The sequence below is a fragment of the Seriola aureovittata genome, chromosome 7 (assembly GCF_021018895.1).
Source record: "Seriola aureovittata isolate HTS-2021-v1 ecotype China chromosome 7, ASM2101889v1, whole genome shotgun sequence".
NCBI lineage: Eukaryota > Metazoa > Chordata > Actinopteri > Carangiformes > Carangidae > Seriola > Seriola aureovittata.
Window position 1 is genome coordinate 16,951,696 of NC_079370.1, and position 20,523 is coordinate 16,972,218.

Below are 20,523 nucleotides of genomic sequence, written 5' to 3' on the forward strand. Positions count from 1 at the left end.
AACAGACAGAGATAGAGCTGCAGACAGAAAGCAGAGGGGAAAAGGCAGAAAGAGACAAATGGAGAGAAAGACAAGCAAGAATTGAGAAAAAGACATACAGTATAAAAGCAGAGATAGTTGTTAGTGTTCAAGCAACCAAATTACTCTGCTGTATTTTGTTATATTTAGAATTACAACCATTTTTCCTCATAAACCCTTGAGAGACAGTTCAGGTTTTTTCCTGGGAATTTATGGAGGCTGACATGGTCATTAACAGGGTTTGAAATTTAGTGCAGACTTGGAGTTTGAACACTTGTTAAAACCACAAAACAACTTTACAGCGGCAAAGATAAGGCTACTGGGAGTCATTAAGAAACCTGAGAAGAATAAAAGCAGAAGGAAAAGTCACTTCTGGACCAGGAATATGAATGAGCAGCTTACAAAAGAGGAAAAAAACACAAACACACTGGATATATTTTTCGTGTTCAGAAAAGTCTGAGTTTGAAACTCTGAGTTAGAGAGTGTGTATTATACCTTTAATCTTATAAACTCTACAGCATGCAGATTAATCTGAAGACCCAGTCTTTGCATATTTACCCTGTTCCAGAGGATGTGTATTTGCAGTGCTTCATACTATTTACCCAGAGAATGAATATATTAGACAGCCAGTTAACATTAAGCTTATCCTTTGTCCTCCACTGACCTTCATTCTGTGTGAAATTACTTTTTAAATGCAGAGACAAAACGTTGTGCTGACTAAATGTAAACATCTCACCTGTGTGTCTGTCCAGTGTGCAAGGAGGCCAAGGCTGACCTGGCGTTCCTGGTCGATGGCTCCTGGTCCATCGGAGACGACAATTTCATGAAGATCACACGTTTCCTTTACAGCACCATGGGATCACTGGATCTGATTGGACCAGATGGCACTCAGGTCAGTCACATGACCACATATATGTTACTTTACCTCAGAGAGGATGAACTCAAGAATAGAAATGTTAAAAGTTGAGATAAAGTTTTACTTGTTCTTACCTTAATTTTCCTGCATGCATCATTACACGGGATTTCAGATTTCAGAATTGAAAATGTTAAAATGCAATCTTGACCACTTGAATATTGTTATAGCAGAATAATGTCTCCCTGGAGTGCTGGTGCTCGTGTTTATGACTGCTAGTGGTTCTGGTGTCTAGTCTAAACATTTGTGTCTAGTGAAAATGACATGTATATAGTACAATTAGTTAACCAACAAAAAAAATACAAATCTGCTGAGGCTTTTAATTCTTGTTCTCTCTCTCTCCAATTTATTTTCTTTGTTATGGCATTTTCCTTCTGAAAAATGCATGTCTTGGGAAATGCAATGTAAAGCAGATGCTGAGGATCTAGCCAAAAGAAGCCACACTGAAAACCATGATAATGATGAAATGAAGAAATTACATATCTTAGTGTAATCCGTGGATAAAGAAGCCATTCATAAAAGAGAAAGTGTCCATTTTCAAATATATCTTTGTATCACAAAATCCTCCCCTAAAAAAGACATATTACAAACATCCTTCTTCTTCGTCTTGCTTCTGTCCTCCCTCCCTCATATACTGTAACCCATTTCACCCCCAGCTACTCAAAGAAAGAGAAGGAGGAAGAAAAAAATGTTTTAATTTCCTCACAAATGTCCCTGAAACTATATTTTCATTCAGTAGATAAAGGAATAAAGGACACTGGGTGCTGTATATCCATAATGAAACAATGGAGCGTGATCTGCAGCTTGCTTTCTGTAACACTGCAAGCTATTTCCTCCTTCTTTTCTCCGTTTCATTCTCACTGTTACATCAGACATTCAGACCAAAATAGCAATTATGGACATTTGCCCAAAATATGAATCTTGAAGAATCCTCCTCCTTTTGACTCGTGTCCTTTTGACTCATTTATTGTTCGAGGAAGCCTGCTGCTGTTGCCGTTATTTGATACTGGAAGGATCCATCCATCCATTTTCTCTAGTAGGGTCGCGGGGGGGCTGGAGCCTATCCCAGCATCTTTTCGGGCGAGAGGCGGGGTACACCCTAGACAGGTCGCCAGTCCATCGCAGGGCAAACACATAGAAACAGACAACCATTCACACTCACAGCCACACCTATGGTCAATTTAGAGTATCCCATTAGCCTAGTCCCCATTTTGCATGTCTTTGGACTGTGGGAGGAAGCCGGAGTACCCGGAGAGAACCCACACAGGCACGGGGAGAACATGCAAACTCCACACAGAAAGATCCCATGGCCGAGCTGGGACTCGAACCCGGAACCTTCTTGCTGTGAGGCGACAGCGCTAACCACTGCATCCCCTTAGAAATCAGCATGACCACATCTATATGTATCTATAGAAAAGTTAAGAAAAGTGAGAGAGAACTTTAAAACCCCTAGTGAGTCAATCTTTACTCTCTGGAAGGCCTTTTTGTTGCTGAGCAGCGTTCGATTAACTCCACTCATTTGCTGCCGCTGTGTTTTGTGCCAGAAAACATTACTTCTCTGGCAGGAGTGGTGGTCTTAATAAATTAAGTCTAGATGCAGTAAAAGCTGGGATAAATATCAAATGGTTCAGGTATCAGCTTGATCCTCAGTGTAAAATCCACCATGAGCGATACTTACGGAACTTAAGTAATACTAAACCACGTTACCTCAGTGGCTATTACCATCTCCACTGCCTCAGTATGTTTCTCATGTATTCGGTTCATCATTAGGTAACGCCAGGCTCTAACTTGGGGCAGTAGCTCGCTATTGTCATTGGAAACTAATTTCTTTGTGTTTCCTGCCTGCATGGCCCCCCTACTGTGTCAGCAGAGCTCAGCTGGTTCATTTGTCACACTGTAGAGGTGCTTGCTAGACCCTTTTCTTTCATTTGTGTAATGTCTGCTGTTAAGCAGTTTGCTACCCTCGCTGTGCCCCAATAACCCTCTGGCACAAGGCTACCAAGAGCAAAACACCGGCTGTAATGTGAGAGATTTGGCTGTACAGTAAGGAGAGAGCTGGCTGGTGAATGAAGGCCGCCTTGAGCCAAGAACAGCACTATTAGCAGTCTGGAGGTAATGATAGTTGTTCGCTCCTCTTAGAGTAAGGCAATTAGATTGATTATAGTTCTGATTCGGGAGAGTGAACATATATATATTTTAGTGCATTTTCACCTTGAGACTTACATAAAACAAGTCTGTAATATTCCCGTTTGACATCATGAACTTATACTTTCTCTGCTATGACCACCAGTGCTGAACAGATGACAAATGGTCAAATCTGTGTCCCATTACTGCTTTCACCTATTAAACCATAACGTTAAACTATGAAAATGTCAAATTCTGCCTTCTCGTGTACAGTTTAACTTTCCCATCTGTACAGTGCTGACTTTGTGGGGCTGTCTAAGCACGCACAATTTGTATAATTACAGTATTTCCGTGAGCGAACAAAGGTAGCATCTGTTTGATGCTGTTGTTGCTGTTCAGACTAAATGCAGAAATTGCAGGTGATAATGAGGGAAAGTATTAGATTTTTGGACCCAGAGCACAGTCATTTGGCTTCATAACACACAGACAATGCCGCATGGAGTCATTTGGCTTCTTGCTTTTTGTTTTGGAAGAAGATGAAACGAACCTGAGCGCTCAAATATAGGAACACATTGCAGTGGTATTGTGACTGACATGAGTATAAGCAGATGATGATTGAATTTTAATTTTTAGGAGAACTGTCCCTTTAGAACAAGTGCAAAAAGAAAATGGTTCTGTTTAGCTTTGTTTAATCTGATTTGACATGTGCTTTGAACTTATTTCACTTATCTGTCTGTCTGTCTGTCTCCGTCTCTCTCCAGGTGGCCATTGCTCAGTTCAGCGACGATGCTCGGACAGAATTCCAGCTGAGTTCCCATGGCAACAAGGAAGCACTGCTGGAGGCTATTCAGAGGATCAGATACAAAGGAGGAAACACCAAGACAGGTCAGGACAGTGCATTAGTGGGATTAATGTAATGTAATAATCGTTCATGCAGTGCAACCAGACAGGTAAATCCAGGTGTCAGTTTGTTACCTCAGTCTAATGGACGTCAATTTGTCGACAAAATAAGCTTAACCACAAGGTCCATTGTTCTGGAGCATTTGATCATGTGTCATGGAAGATGAAGATGTTCAGATTTCCAAGGGGACATATTTTTCATCCATGCTGTCTTAAAAGCTGAGATTGAAAGTTCATTCTAGACCTTGGAATCAGAAGTTTACACAACAATCTCTCCACAGGGTCCATTAGTAGCTGGTCTGGAGCGTTTAATCATTTGTCCAAGATTTTTACATCTACATTTAAACGACAGCTGGGCTGCCTCCATTTGCGGAGAAAGATTGTGTGATACAGTTAAACCTCAGCAGCAACTAATGGACCTTGTGGTGAGATTTTTTCTTTGTCAACTGCTGTTTCCAAGATCAAAAATGAACTTTTAACCTCAACTTACCAGAACTAGCCTTGATGAGAAAACTTGAAGAAAGTATGTTGTCAGATTTGGAAGATCTCCATGAAAAAGACACTTTTCCCCTGATTTAGGACATTTGTTGAAAATATCAAAAAGGCTATTGCAGAGAGGAGAAGTTTTAAGGGGTCCTGATCTCTAACAAGCACTTTGGGTTGTGAATCGTTAGTAAAATTCATGTCTGCAGCTGTGCTAGTACATAGAAGGTGAATGCCATTAATGTGGATTTACAGGTAATGCTGGTTGTTCAGAGCACTTAAACTCTTCTAAAGTCTGGGTCATGGCTCGGTGTCTGCTCAGAGTAATTGTGTCCTTGAGCTTTCCTATCAGCTCTAGTGCTGATCATCTCACTACTTAACCCTTCCTCCCTCTTCTTACTCCTCTTTCTCCTCTGTCCTCTCCTCCATCTCCTCTACTCTTTTGCCAACCTCTGACTGTCCTCTCCTCCCTCACTTTGGTGACAACCCATTAAAGCTTCAACCCTTCTTCTTTCTAAATGTTCTCTTTTGTCTTTCCCTCTTCCGTCCATTTACCCCTTATACACCTACACCTACTGTACTGTCTTGTAGTTTAACGGTTGGAAACAGGTGGTGTTGTGTGTGTGTGTGTGTATGTGTGTATACGTGTGAATACAGTCTACAGGAGAATAGAAAATAAACCATGAAATATCATCCTCCCCACACAAAGAGAGAGAGGAGGCAGCTCGCTCTCTAAAGGTTAGGCTACTGCTCACCGACTCACAGTTTCTCTGTCTCCCTCTCCCCCTATCTCTTTGTCTCTCACCCACACATGCACACATGCGTACACATAGAATTAATCTCCTTCAATTGCGCAAACATAGTGTCTATTCTTCAGGCTGTCCTTATTCCACCATAGAAGCCCACACAGCATATATTTTTAGTTCATGTGTATATGTGTACGTTTTTATATTATTTTATACAATTTATTCAACAAAATAAGCAAATCATTTTATTGTTTCTTTCTAAGTCTGTGTTTTTTCATTGCTCCTGCTTCAGGCCAAGGTGGAGATTATTTCCTTCCTTTGTTTAATGAGGCTTTTTTATCTTTGAGTTTTGATATTTTTTCTCTTCCTCTGTGATTCTGCACACTAATATGGCTCTAAAACATAATGCACCAGTGTTTTAACTATACAGGCGAACACAGAGCTGTGTACAGTACTTCTAGAGTTTGTGCCCAAACCTCCTTACTTACATCTTACTCCTTTGGTCCATTGAAACATAGACTACTAGTGTCTCTGGCTTTCAGGACCGAGGCTCGCACACAAACCTAAAATCTTTTTCACTCTCCAAACCCTAAACTATTTCCTTTTTTCACTCGTCAACCTCAAATTCTCCTCAGAGACCCCATCAGGGCCCCTCACTGTGTCTAAATCCACCAAAGCCCTCAAATAAAAGGCTTTAGCTTTCTGCCTTTTTAACCCGTAGCCTCTGGCAGATATATCTGCATAGAAGCCAACAAGTAACCCCATAGCTTCAATGCCTTTTTATGTTTTTACTGTAAGTTGCTAGTTTACTTTACACCCTCTGTCCAATAACCCCCAGGTCAAGCAAACCCATCAAAATCAGATTTTAAAAACATACTCAAAACTACACATGGTTCCACAGTAAAGTTGAAAAGTTCTATCAGTTCCAAAGAGGATTTTCTTTCTTCTTTTCTTTTTTAGATGAAATTGTATTGTTAATCAGAAAGTGGGTTGCTGCTTCATTCTGCATTCTGGGAGTTTCCCACTAACCCCACCATCTCACACAGCCAGCCGCTGAGCTGCTGCTGTGGCAACAGGAGTGTCTTGCTCAATGGCACTGCAGAGGTTGTTGCTTAAGGAGAAGGGACAGCTACTTATTCAGCTTCTGAGCCGAATTCTAGTCATAAGCCTCTTCTCTATACCCATTTTACAAACAGTATGTAAATGATGCTGCCTTCTTTAAGTCTCTACAGTAAGTTTTTTTTCCTGTATACCCTCTCTGAGTGTGAGGGAAGGGCAGGCTGAGGATTCATGGTGCTGAAGCTGATATTCTGGGATTTGGCTTTTCACTATGCATTTATTCATTAAGGCATTAGTGAGCCTCTGACTGGCTTGGTGAATGATTGATTTAATGTAGCTTCTGCTGTAATAGTCTTTATCCCTGTGCTGTAGTGGATGTATATGAGTGTGTGTGTGTCGTTTGAGATTGATTTTCATGCTAATCCCTGACACTGCTTGACTGTACAGTGCATAGGCCTACAGATAGAGGAACTGGGTTGCAGTGTCTGCTTATGGGCAAATGTAAAGGTGTGTTTGATTTCCAGGTGTGTGTACTATATGTGTGTATTCAGGGACAACGTGACTTACAATATGTAAACTAGGGTTACTTTTAATCCTTAACTTTTTAGTAATATATTCACACATTGGATTAGTCAGGATGTTATTTGCCTTCTCTGATTATGCTTTAGCAGCTAGACTGATTTCTTCCTGCTTCAGCTGTAGTAATGCAGTTGGGTGAGACCCTCACTCAATTTCCAAGGGTTTATGAGGCTTTTATGAGTTTAGGAGTGAATGTGTGAATGGCCCTTGAATGGGTTTCACTGACTATAAAAAACACATTGAAAATCTATTGTGTATTTTCAGCAATGCATTTGATTATCCAGAAGTTTTTTCAAATCGTTCTTAGGAACATACAGTAACTTGTCAAAGATTAAAGGATTTTAAAGCTCTCTCCGTTCATAATCACCCAGAGAGAATATTACAGCCTCTTCCTTGTCATCCAGATTTCACCTGCAGCCACAATAGAAAAGGGAGAAAAAGTCTCCTACTTCATTATGTCGCACCAAGGCTTTGGATGCTAAAACGGGAGAGACGATTTCAGCTATTTTTAGATTCTCATATTGTTTCCGCTCTACAGTGACAGCAAGAAAACCGGTAAACTGTTGCCAGACAGGAGGCCAAATCCAAACTGACAAGGATTACTTCACACATGCAAAATGATGGATCGATTGATTGATGACGGGCTTCACAACCAAACATCCACTGACATGTTTGTTTTGTGTTTCTATTTCTTTTCTCACCCTCATTCCATACATGCTCTGCCCCCCCCCCCCCCCCCCCCCACTCTTTTTGTGCCCTCTTACCTGCTCTTTTCCTCCTTTCTCCACCACCCACTCAGCGCCTCCTCCCACTGCTCCTCCCTCTCATCTCCCCTCTCTTCTGCTCGGTCCTGTGTCTCACTTCATGCCTGGCTAGCTGCTGTAATTCAAGCCTCGTCCAGCATGATCAGAAGACAGTGTAGAAACAGATGTATCACTGGCAGATATCTGACAACACAACACTTTACAGGCCAAGCACTCTATCATTTTTCATCACTGACAGCTCAGTGAAAGAAGGAGGCAAAGATGTGGTTGAAGGGTTTTGGTTTATTTAGAATTTGGGAGACAAAGACACCATACACCTAAAGCTGTTTACGCCATACACTCTGTGTATGATAAGTGGTTAGTCAACTTATGGACCATTTACTGCTTCATATGGTTTTGTTTTTATTACAAAACTCCCAGATACTCCTCTCTTTACAGCTGCGGCAAGCTCTTGAAAACACAAGAAGTGGGGAGAGGAGAAAGTGTAAAAGGACAAAAGGAGTAGAGAGGAATAATGGCAGCAATTGTCCATGTAATTATGAAAAGGTCAGGTGGAGATGAGTAGATGAGCTACATGAACTATTAATGCAAATCATGATGGACAGTATGCAAATATTGGCATTAAATAGAAATTACCTACCTGTGTGTGATGACTATCAGGACACTGCTTATTGGTTTGCATGCACGAAATGACTAACACATGTTGTTACATATAGTGTATACAGTATGTGTGAAGTCTTTACAGTTTAGATCAATTCATGTCATGAAGGACACATTATGGGTCAATTTTTCCTGATATTTGATGTGATTATACCTTGTACTTGACCGTCATTCATCAGTTTGTCTTCACATTTCAGCAGCAAAAGAGTTCTCTGGAGGCAGATTAATAATAATAATAAATATATATATATATATATATATATATATATATATATATGTGTATATATATATATATATATATATATATATATATATATAGACATATATATATATATAATATATATATATATATATTTAGAAAATATATATAATAAAGATGCAATATAATTGAGCACAAAGTTGATTTCACCTCAGCAATATACTCACTGTTTTGAATTTAATTTTACAAAACTGAGGGGGCTTGAAACATAATGACACACACAAGGCATCCCTAAATCCACTGACAAATGTGCATTGACACATCTTGGTTACTTGTTGTGGGTGGGTCTTGAAACCTTTTAAAACTGTCCGGACAGATTTTATTGACTGATTAATTCCATTAGCAGGTGACCTGCACACTGTGAAGAGTTCATCTAATTCTATGGGTTTTTCTTTCTACAGACTGGTGACATTTTAATCTTTTTCTTTTTCCTTTTTCTCATCTCTCTATGTTTAGATCCCATTAAAATACATAGGACATTGTCTGTTTTCTGACATACTTTAAATGCTAATGGGCACTCTGGGATTTCAGGTCACTCATTTTCATGTAATAATTATGGGGTCAGTAATGTATTTTATTAATGTCAGTGGAAGGATAAATAATACATGTTTTTAATTAGTAAGTACATTAAAATTGTAGCAAAGGTCTCGTGCATTCACCTCCATGTAACAGGTGTGGAAAAGGACATTTTTAGATTGTTAATGAGCTCAATCATGCATCCAATAAGTTTAGTCTGCCAAGCATTTGTCGTCATCCAGCCTCACACGGGAAAAAATGTAGGCACAGGAGTTGATTGAAGCATTCATCTGTTCCAAAATGTTGCATCAATTAAAGAAATTAAGCTTCACATCAGAACAGTACAACAGTAAGAGTAATATGTGGAGCGCCACATATGCTAAAGGACCATACTAGTAGTTTTGCATATTTTTAGTGTATGTACAATGACTGTATATGTTACATCACCACTGGCCATGTTCCCAAGCATGCTGTGTGGTTTTGTATTTTTTTCCTTCAAGGCAGCCAATTCTTAACATTCATGTCACTACAGAATGAAATAATCTTAACTTGAGAATGGTTGGAGTTCGATAATGACAGTAAACATCTTGAGAGCATTTATTTTTCTCAGAGGTTTTATTGGTCATTGAGAGACACTGTACATTAAAGGAATTGACCAGTTACAGCAAGTGGTTACACAGTTAGATTTGGCAGAAAAGGCTCGACTATTTGAGGGAGCTCTAACAGAATCTAAACAGCGAAGAGTATTCTGCCGAGAGCGCTAATCTCCCCATGCATGAACATTTAATCTTAGTCACATCAAGCAAGGGAGATGTGTCAGCAAACAGCATTGGCATGAGCCTTATAGTGATCAGAAGTGTCAGATTTTATATCTGTGCTGTACACCTGCGTTGATATGACTGGATATTAAAAGTCACACAGCAGTGAATGAGGCAATGATTGTGAAGCATGTTGGAAACAGCTGACAACAAAAATAAGTGTTACTCCAGTGTGCTACGGTGACAAAGCCATGTTTTGTTGCATGTATTTGTGTAATGTATTTTGACAAAAAAGCTGACATAATACTTGCTGTGATTGTGTTAATTTTTTTATTTAAGTCTCTGCAAATTAATTTTACAGTCTCACAGAAATGAATGGAAATCAAGGACTTGCAAGGTCGAAGAAAAAAAAAAAAAACAAGCATCTAAACTCTGGCTGTTCTAAATCGAGTGTTTGCTTTTTGTCCTCCGTCAGGTCGGGCCATCAAACATGTGAAAGAGTCCATTTTCACTCCAGAGGCCGGAGCCAGACGGGGCGTCCCTAAGGTCCTGGTTGTCCTGACTGACGGGCGTTCGCAAGATGATGTCAACAAAGTGTCCAAGGAGATGCAGATGGAGGGTGAGTATTTTACAGACCAAACACAGTAATAACAGTTATTGGTAGTTGGTTGAAGCCCTGGGAAAATCTTGAAATCATAATTTATTGACACTGGATGTACAGTATGTGATTTGTTGACATTGACGAGGTAGGTTATGTGTGTTGGTACAGTACAGGCAACATGAAGAAAGAGCCTCATTCAACCTGCCAGTTCTTGGATGCTGTATGAACTGTCTGTCACATTTTACTGTTACCGGCTATCAACCTCTTCAACCATTGGTTTGAAATCCATAACTAACAATGTGTTCCATGAGGCTATTTAACCCTATCAATTTCCTTTAACTTGTAATGAATCTTCTTGTTTAATTCCGTTCTCAGACTATATCATCTTTGCCATTGGCTTTGCGGACGCGGATTACGGAGAGCTGGTGAATATCGCCAGCAAGCCCAGTGATAGACACGTCTTTTTTGTGGACGATTTGGATGCTGTAAAGAAAATAGAAGAACAGCTCATTACCTTTGTCTGCGAGGCCGCCACTGCCAGTGAGTAGCACCACCTTATGTTTAAAACAGAGCTATGGAGGAAAGAGAAAAGTCGGGTAGCAGAAAGATGTAGAGGTTGAGCAAAGACTGTAGTTAGTGGAGAGACATAAAAAATGACCAAAGCAGAGAAGAGAGAGAAGGAATGATTTATTTTATGGTTGAGAAAAAATCTTACAGATGAACTAACAGACACTTTTCTGTCTTTCAGCTTGTCCGTCTGTTTTGATGAGTGGTAACACCATGGCAGGTAAGAAGTACAAATAATGGGAAAAATAGACTGTACGACAATCTCACAAGCCCATCTACTGTATCCGACCCCTGGATGGAGAGCTCATGATGATGATAGCAATAACATAATGACAATGAACATAATGATGATGATGATGACTTGTCTCTTGCAGGTTTCCGTATGATGGAGAAGTTTGGCCTGGTAGAGAAGGAGTACAGCACGATACCAGGAGTTTCTCTGGAGCCGGGGTCGTTCAACAGCTTCCCCTGTTACAGGTTACACCGTGACGCCTTGGTGTCACAGCCCACCAAGTGAGTAACGCCACATCCACAGTAAGATGGAGAAATGTGAAAACACAACTCTGTTTCAATTGACAAATCATAAAATTGTGCACCATAGCCGTTATAACCATTAACATTATAACCTTCATAGAGGTAAAATTTATTGCGACTGTTATATTGGACAGACTCAATTGATCAAGCCACACGTCTAGATTCACAAAGTTACCTGGCAGCATATACATAGATATAGATCAACCCGTATTGTGTGATCGGCTATACTGGCATACAAAGTAAGTGACCCCAGACAGAGCTGGAGGTGGCACTTTGTTCAGTGACAGTTCAATTTGTTCAAGTGCCAGTGAGATCAAGGTGTCTTTTGCAAAAGACACCTGAGAACAAATTACACATACACAAGGTTATAAATAGGATGGTTCAGTATCACAAAAACAAACAGCCTCACACACATTTGTTAAAACAATCGGAACCAAAGCCAGAACTGGGGGCAGGTAAAAAGTTGGAAAAGGTAAAAAGTGGTTTGTGTTAATTATTTCCAGTAGTTAGATGCATAGCACCAGAAACCAGTCACTCATAATTCTTTCTACCCAGCATACTTCCCTATCATTTAAGTTTAAATATTTCATCATTAATGAAAGTGAATCCAGCTCACTCCTATTTAACCTTAAGTTTCCCCTTTGTTGAATACAGTTATTTTGATCCTTCTCTGCTGTTACTCCGTCAGTGTTTGCTCGCTAAGTGATTCTCCCTTCTTCTCTCTGGACATGGGGAGTGGTCACTGTCAATGGTCAGCAGGACACAAACACCACAGGACCTTGAATTATCAGCCAGCAGTGTACACAGAACTATGCAACAGTCCTGCCAAAGAAAATGAACCTGACTTTCAGGCTGATAGCAAACTACTGGAGAACTAACATAAAAACCAACAAGATTTTCCCTTTATCTTTGTTTGGATTATCTTTTATCACACAAGGGTTGAAGTCCCACTCACAGGACCCGGGCTTTGTTGTTATGTTATCTTGCACGTTCCACAAACAGTACCTGTCCCCAGTTCCAACAACCACAAAGAGTGATCCTGAAGATTATAGAATTTCTGCCTTTTGCCAGGGTTTAATTATTTTTCACTATAAGAATAATATTGAAGTAAGACTGTGTTTCCAAATGTTGTCGCCTCTGAATGACACATTTATCTGATGAATTAATGTAAATACAGTTTATGTGCCCATTAGATAGAATTAGAAAGAGATTAGAAAGCCTTTCATTATTTTCAAAACTTTTAGAAAAAGCAGTTATGTAAAAAATCATGGCATTTTTGCAGTAAAAGGAAATTTAATAAAAGCACTGAGCGGAATCAGATTATTGCAGTAATACATTAAACATGCCGTTTTCACTAATCCCTGTAATTCCTACAGCCAATTAATACAAGAAGCAAATTGGCAATTTCAGATCATTCTTTTTCAGGCCAGCAGAGCTGAATCATGCAAGCATGTTTTTCCAAAATGATCACAACCTGTAAAAACTTCATCTCCAACATTTTCATAACATGTCAGCAGCAACTGAGGGTGGCTACAGTAAATACAAAAAGCTAAAAACATAGATACAGTACATGCAATAATAGACGTCACTGCACATTTAATGCCCTGTAGTTTCCCATGGAATAGACTCTTCTTTCTAGTGTAATACACAATTATTAGTATAATTAACTGAGCTTGGCTTAGCTGAACAGACCAACAGAGAAACTACACCAAAACCTTGGTAGGAGCTATTATAAAATTTTGTTTGATTAGACTAAGGTCGTGTCTTCCAGTTTTATTAAGAGTTCACCTTGTACATTTCAACTGGGTTTCAAACTGAGGATTTAGACCACGACTGTTTGTAATTAATAGCATTTACAGAAGGTGGAAATAAATAATTTGAAAACATTCTCAGAGATAATTGCAAATGCAGGTTAGAAGCATTATGATTTACTTAGCACTATACCACAGGGATTTATTCCAATATAAAACCCATGCATACAAAAACTTAGCACAAGTTTCACAAATTCAGTGCCTACAGTTGTGCTCCCATAAAGTCTTTCCTTCTGTGATGTTGTCATTTTAGGAGCTTTTTCTTGGTTGATATCAGTTTCCTTTATATAGCTTCCTGTTCTGAGATTGTTCAGTTTGTGAAAAGTGACGTTGATGAGTGCTCTGAAAAGCTGAAGCTAAGATGGTTTGAACCTGAAGTGCTCAGAGGCAACTGCACAAAAAAAGGCAAAGGCTTACTGATCAAAAAGTGGCTGGCACTCAAAGAGAGACCGAGGCAGCCAAAGAACTCGAAAAGCATTCACATCAGCTGAAAAGAGACAATGGCACTTTGAAGAAGACACCTAGTAGATATATGCCTGTAGGGCACAGCTAAGTGTGTGTGTGTGTGTGTGTGTGTGTGTGTGTGTGTGTGTGTGTGTGTGTGTGTGTGTGTGTGTGTGTGTGTGTGTGTGTGTGTGTGTGTGTGTGTGTGTGTGTGTGTGTGTGTCTGTGTCTGTGTGTCTGTCTGTGTGTCTGTCTGTGTGTCTGTGTGTGTGTGTGTGTGTGTGTGTGTGTGTGTGTGTGTGTGTGTGTCTGTGTGTCTGTCTGTGTGTCTGTCTGTGTGTCTGTCTGTGTGTCTGTCTGTGTGTGTGTGTGTGTGTTGTGTGTGTGTGTGTGTGTGTGTGTGTGTGTGTGTGTGTGTGTGTGTGTGTCTGTGTGTCTGTCTGTGTGTCTGTCTGTGTGTCTGTGTGTGTGTGTGTGTGTGTGTGTGTGTGTGTGTGTGTGTCCGTCTGTCTGTCTGTCTGTGTGTGTGTCTGTTCTTTCATCTTTCACATGTCTACCAGGTACCTTCACCCTGAAGGTTTACCCTCTGACTACACCATTTCAATGATGCTCCGCCTACTCCCGGAGACCCCGCAGGAGCCCTTTGCATTGTGGGAAATCCTCAAGAAAGACAAAGAGCCATTGGTGGGACTAATCCTGGACAGTGAGTTTGAATCACTTGTGGTTTTGCTTCTTTATATATATTATTTTCTCACCTGTATCGTAACTTATCACAGTTTGACAAGTACAAACTCAAACAGCACGTTTGAATTTCCTGCATTCCCAACTCCTCCAAATGAACCAAGAGAGTGATAAATTCAACAGATTAGAAGTGAGACTTGAGGGAAACGACTAATTACAGCTGAGGTATAACTACATTTTTGATCCATTATAATATGGCTTTAGATGGGCCACTTACATTGCACCTGAGCTCTTCTCTTTGATTTGACATGAAGTCAGTTTTCTTAAAAGCCAAAGCAGATGATGAATAATGACAGTGTCGACCACGGTGCAGTGGCTGTGTTTGTGTCAGACGATGATAAGCGATGTCACAGAAACACTGCACACTAGGTGAACTCACCGCAGGCGTCAACCTTTAGAGGTGTTTTGGACACCACTGACTTGGAGGAGACCCAGGGCAGACCTCTGACCTGCTGTGGAGATTATATTACCAGCTGTCGTTGATGATTTTGCGAACCCCAGGAATAGCTGGAGGAAGTTGATTTTTGGCTGCTCTGCCTCCCCTGTTGACCCTGACACAGCTTAAGCAGGGGTGAAAAAATCGAATCGTATCTTGGGTTTGGTTTCATGGACTAAAACAAAAGGAAGGAAACATGGATGATGGCACCTGTATTACATTAGTCCAGAGATATCGGATAAGCTCACAGCGTTTTAATAAAAGTTGTACCACCACGCTTACGCCAGCATGAACCATAAAATAAACCAAGTTTGTTTGGGAATCAACAGCAAGAATTGACGTCTGTATTCAATTCAATTCAATCCTCTAGTAATAATGTGTCTCTGTGTTTAGTTTTCACTGACATGTTGCAAACTCATGATTCTGGTTGCCACTTACATCGCATATATTATTAGAATAATGCGGAGGATGGGATTATGTTCTTGCCCCTTGATGGCTGCATTCAGTGCTTGGTGAAAAAATAGAAACGACTCTCATGTTTATGTCACAATGAAATTGAATCATTTAAGTGTCTCAGTTGAAAGGAGATCTGAGGAAGTTTGTACTCTTTCAGTAGTAAAATAAATCTTCATAAATTAACTGCAGAGCAGCACAAAGATGGTTTTCCTATTGTCATGCACATGTTGTCGGGTTCACTGTTGTTACACACCAGCTCTTTACTGGAATCTAATAGCATCAGTACAAGGCAATTTCTACTTGATGTGAACATCTACCTTTTCCACCCTCTGTCTCCCCACAGACTCTGGAAAGACCTTGACGTTCTTCAACTATGACTACAAAGGAGACTTCCAGACTGTGACATTTGAAGGAACAGAAATCAAAAAGATTTTCCATGGGAGCTTCCACAAGGTGAGTCTTCAATATATGTCTGTTGAAAATGACTTGATCGGTCGACATTGAAAGGTAAATGATAAAACTGATTCATCTTGCTTCTGTTTCATATTATAGTATAGGTAGAGATTTTGATTCTGTGCTACTAGGTTGTTAAAGTCCTTCAAAACTAGGACCACTTCAACACCAATCACATTGACTTGAAATCCCTTGTTAGCCCCACAGTGACTACAGTTACCAGTCTGCATTACATCAGGTTCACATTGACAAACCCTCATTACAAGTCTTGGGTTGTAGTTTTTCAGATAAATATTCAGATATGCTGCATTGAAACTCTGTAGAGCAGAAGGGGACAGAGGGAGCAGGAATATTTCCAGCAAGCCGCTGGGAAAGAGACGAAAAAGAAAAAATAAGGAAGATCTACTGTATTTTGATGTTTTTGAAGTTTTGGAGCCTGTTGGGTGGTTTTCCAGTGGCTCCAGTGGAAATTTTCTCCTGACCTGTCACCACTGCTGTGGTGTGTGTGAGCAGGTGATGATACTCACCCTCCCTCTTCTGTCTCTCTCTCCCACTCCTCACTCTTTTTTTTAAACTAGTGGATTGAGCAGAGTGGGAGTGAAACTGCAGATTTCATCACCCTATAAGACCTCTCTGCGGTCTCTCGTAATGAAGTTATAGCACACATTTTTGACATTTTATACAATAAATAATTAATTATAAAATCGATTGATTGCTCAGTGGTCACTGTGGTCCTTTTATCAAGCTTTTATCAGTGTCACAAAATGTAATACCTCCAGAGATGTTCACAGCAAATACCATGTTTTAATTGCCATAAATTCTACCATATTTATCTCCAGTGTAGTTTCAGTGATTTTGTTGTTATTTCTATTCACCACTGACTTCAGACTGGAACCACCAGAGCCACACAATAATAGTTTGTCCTTTCAACCAGTTCTCTGACAAAGACATTTCATATTTTTCTCAATCACTCGGATTCTATTCAAATATTTTTTTATGTAAATCATGTTGTATCAAATTAGTCTGGCTGAATGGAAGTGGCAAATTCTGATGACATTCCTTCAGTGAAAGACAATTTTCTGCTCACTTGAGATGAGAAAGTGTTCTGTGAAAAAAAGAAATTGTGGAATAAATGGTGATGCAAATGCCTCTACGGAATAAATAATGACATTGGTCTGGACCCAACAGGCCCAGTGAATGAGTAATTCACACTGCAAAACACTTTTCCATGAAATATCAACATCATTAGCCCACACAAAGTAATAATAGCAACTTGCTGAATGATAATCAATTCTTTTGTCTTCACGGACGCGTCCTTTGAATTAGCTTTAGTTGTTCTGGAGGTATATTTACCTCAGCAGGGCTAATGGACAGGGACATCTGCATGCATTGTTTTGTTATATTTTAAAAGACAGGTTAACATTTACTTGACAAATGGATGGAAACATAACTTGAAAACTAATGGAGTCCAGACAAAGTCTTTATATACTAGACAATATATTTTTTCCTGTACAGCTTCTGTTGTGTAGTTTCTTTACTGGGACTCTGTGGATTTCTGTTGAAAACAAACCAACACCAGCCCACCAACTCACTGTCTGTCTTTATCTCAATTCTCAAAATGTCAGGGAGTATCTGTCCATCATTCTCAGTGCCTTTTGTCTTCTCCATTGGTTTCTGTCTTTCTGTTGGAGAACATGACAATGTTGAGAGGGGGAACAGATGCTGAAGACTGCCTGGCCAGAGGAAGTGTTCGTCTGCGTTTAGACAGGATGACAAGTGAATAAGAGGTGTGTGTGTGTGTGTGTGTGTGTGTGTGTGTGTGTGTGTGTGTGTGTGTGTCCGCTATAAAGGGATTACCATATGAAGACACTTCATGTGAAAGCAGGGATACCCAGCAGGATCTGTCACTGCTCAGCGAAGTGCACACAAACACAGAAACCCAAAAAACAGAAACAGGTGAAGGGCGGGGGGGAGAGAAAGGCAAAGGAAGAAATAGATTTGGCTGAGAATTTGAGATACAAAGAGAAATACAGCATAGAGACAAACAGAGAGATGTGTAGTCATAGAGAGAAGTTGAAGTTATCTTCAGTATCACTCACATATTGCTTAGGGCCATATTAATCTCCAGAAGTGTATGAGCACTTTTTTGTACCTCCCAAATGATTAAATGCCTCCTATTAAAACTGCTCGTGAGCACTTAAAGCTGTCCTTGTGTGCAATAAAAATTTACACTCAGGAAATTTGCTCCAGTGCGGTTGCAGCTTTCTAGCTTACAGCAATCCACAATATTTCACAGTGAAATTCAAAATTCATGGTTATTCCATTCATCCATAAATGATTATTATAAAGCCTCTGTGAAGCAATTAATGTTGGTAGTTTCTTGGAAAGAAGAGCAAATAATAGAGAGACAAAAGCAACTAGAAATAAATGTTGTATCTGCTGGAAGAACAGATCTGGGATGGAAGGTGAGATTGTGGTAATTTGTTGCCCTGATGATGAACCACTTCATGATTAATCCAGATAGAAGCAAAGATCTCAATGAAGTGAAATTACACTGGAGAAGTTTGTTGTGTCGTAATCTCTAGTAGTTTGGAATATTTACATAGTGTTCATGTTGTCAAGCTCTTAACAGTTTGTATAAAGCAGGTTGAATTTACCTGCAGGCCTGTTATGAATTTGTTAAGAATTTGTTAAGAATTTGTTAAGTGCAAAACACAGGAAGGTGGGGAGACTGGAGTGGAACAGAAAAATGTTTACAGGGTTTTATGACCCTGGCTCAAGTGGCCAAAACAAAAGGGAGACAAACCATGGTTAAGATTAATAAAGAATTTTTTATCAAACTAAATTAAACCAAATAAGGAGACCAAAGTAAATGTTCTGAGTACGAGGTGTGGAACGCCTGGAACGTATGTTGTGTGCATGAGGGGGATATGTGAATGCAGGTGTGCAAAACTAAACAAGGCTTAAACTAAGACATATCCAAACCCAAAAGGAAGGAGGTGTGTCTGTGGAGAGGAGCAGAGAGAGATAAGTAGGCAGCCAAGACTTATATACGTATATAGTCTTATATATACTCTGGAACACACAGATGTTCCAGATGAACCAATTAGCTGCAGACAAAGGGAGACAGGTTATTAAAAAGGATCCCAAAACAACAAGGACCCCGGGGGTCGTCACACAGGGCAGAGGTGCAGGAGAGACAAACCAGTCAAATGCTTGGGGCCCCCCAATGACCCCTCGTATTGGCACATTTTGCAATGACAGCTATAAATCCCCACATAAAGACTCTATCCAGTGCACTGCTGTTGCCCCATCTGTAAATTGTAGCATCTGCCAATTGTCGGCACGTGAGGCGTTTAGAGGACATCTGTAAATTGTAGCTTCGGCCAATAGGTGTTTAGGGGACATCTGACTGGGCTGGTCGTGCCGTGTAAAGCGTCCGGAGAATGGAAGCAGAGCCAAGAGGGGTCCAGGGCAGAGGAGCAGGTTTGACAGGACGAGGAGCTGGAGCAGAGCAGACGAGACTGCGAGGAGGGAAGAGCAACAGGCAGTGAGAAATGAGACTGAGTGTATCGTTGAATGACTTGAGCGCAGACTCTACAGTCACTACAATCTGGCTCAGTGGTAGTGGCAGAGCCGGGTGTTTGCAGAGGTCTTGATTGCAGGATGAGATGCAGGTGGTGGGGCTCTGCTCTTCTCCAGCACACCTGTCTCCACTCAGACAATCACACTCACACACAGAGAGAGACTGCAGGCCAGGCACAGGTGGAAGGCATGTGAGTACACATTACATTTTAAAACCAGGTGAAATTGGATAAAAAAAAAAAAAAATTGGCTGCTTTTCCTTGTCAACGTAGTGTCTCAATAATCTCTAATATATCATCAACCTCAAAAGTCACATCATTACCAATGAGTTCTCTGCCAGCACTGCAGATGTTTCCTTTTGCTTAAAATGCATTTGTTTACAACTCATTGAAATTGTTTCCACAAATATCAGGGACAGAGATATAAAGCTAACCTTCTGTCACATGTGACGGTTGCCAAGTTAGTCATTAAACACCGGCCACGTCTCCAGCTGCAATGAAACTTTTGTTTATATATCTCTTTTTTTTTTTTTTTTTTTTTTTCCCCCCCACATAACAATACGTCTGTGCTTGAATTGTGGACACCAGAGACAAACTGAACTGAAGGGGCTAACTTTACTTCAGAGTTAAATGAGCAGTTTGTTTGTGTGGGTCAGTTAAGTAAGTTTTAGTCTTTGTGAAAGCAGGTCTTTAAAGTTATAGGAAAGGGGAAAACACACATACTGTACACACACAGGCAAAAAGAAAGTACATATGCATAAATAGATATATGCACAGATGTAAATACTCAAATATACAATATGTGTACATGCAGAAAAAAGTCATACAACTCTGGAAGCAGCAATTCACATACAAAATTGCACTGTATATATATATATATATATATATATATATATATATATATATATACACACTCAATCACTCACTCACTCACTCACTCACTCACTCACTCACTCAAGAATACATAAGAGAGCATGCACATGCACAATTTTAAGTGCCGGTCAGAAGCAGCTGATTCAGCAGAAATGCTGATAGCCTCATCTGCTTCACCCCACATTATCTCTCACACCATGTTTAAAACGTGCCATAACAATTTGAACGTTTGTGTGTTTGTCCG

At 40.1% G+C, this 20,523-nt stretch overlaps 1 protein-coding gene across 4 annotated transcripts in view; it reads left to right on the forward strand.

Moving 5' to 3' along the window:
• Window positions 1-20,523, forward strand: part of LOC130172017 (collagen alpha-1(XIV) chain-like) — a 140,662-nt gene that overhangs the window by 69,630 nt on the left and 50,509 nt on the right. For all 4 annotated transcript variants that reach the window (XR_008828221.1, XM_056380408.1, XM_056380407.1 and 1 more), the window contains 8 exons: window positions 771-910; window positions 3,817-3,940; window positions 10,255-10,398; window positions 10,756-10,920; window positions 11,129-11,167; window positions 11,322-11,460; window positions 14,297-14,439; window positions 15,713-15,822. Coding sequence is in view for 3 of the 4 variants with exons in the window: in XM_056380408.1 (XP_056236383.1) it covers window positions 771-910; window positions 3,817-3,940; window positions 10,255-10,398; window positions 10,756-10,920; window positions 11,129-11,167; window positions 11,322-11,460; window positions 14,297-14,439; window positions 15,713-15,822 (1,004 nt within the window). In the remaining variant the exon portion in view is untranslated. The remainder of the gene's footprint in view (window positions 1-770; window positions 911-3,816; window positions 3,941-10,254; window positions 10,399-10,755; window positions 10,921-11,128; window positions 11,168-11,321; window positions 11,461-14,296; window positions 14,440-15,712; window positions 15,823-20,523) is intronic.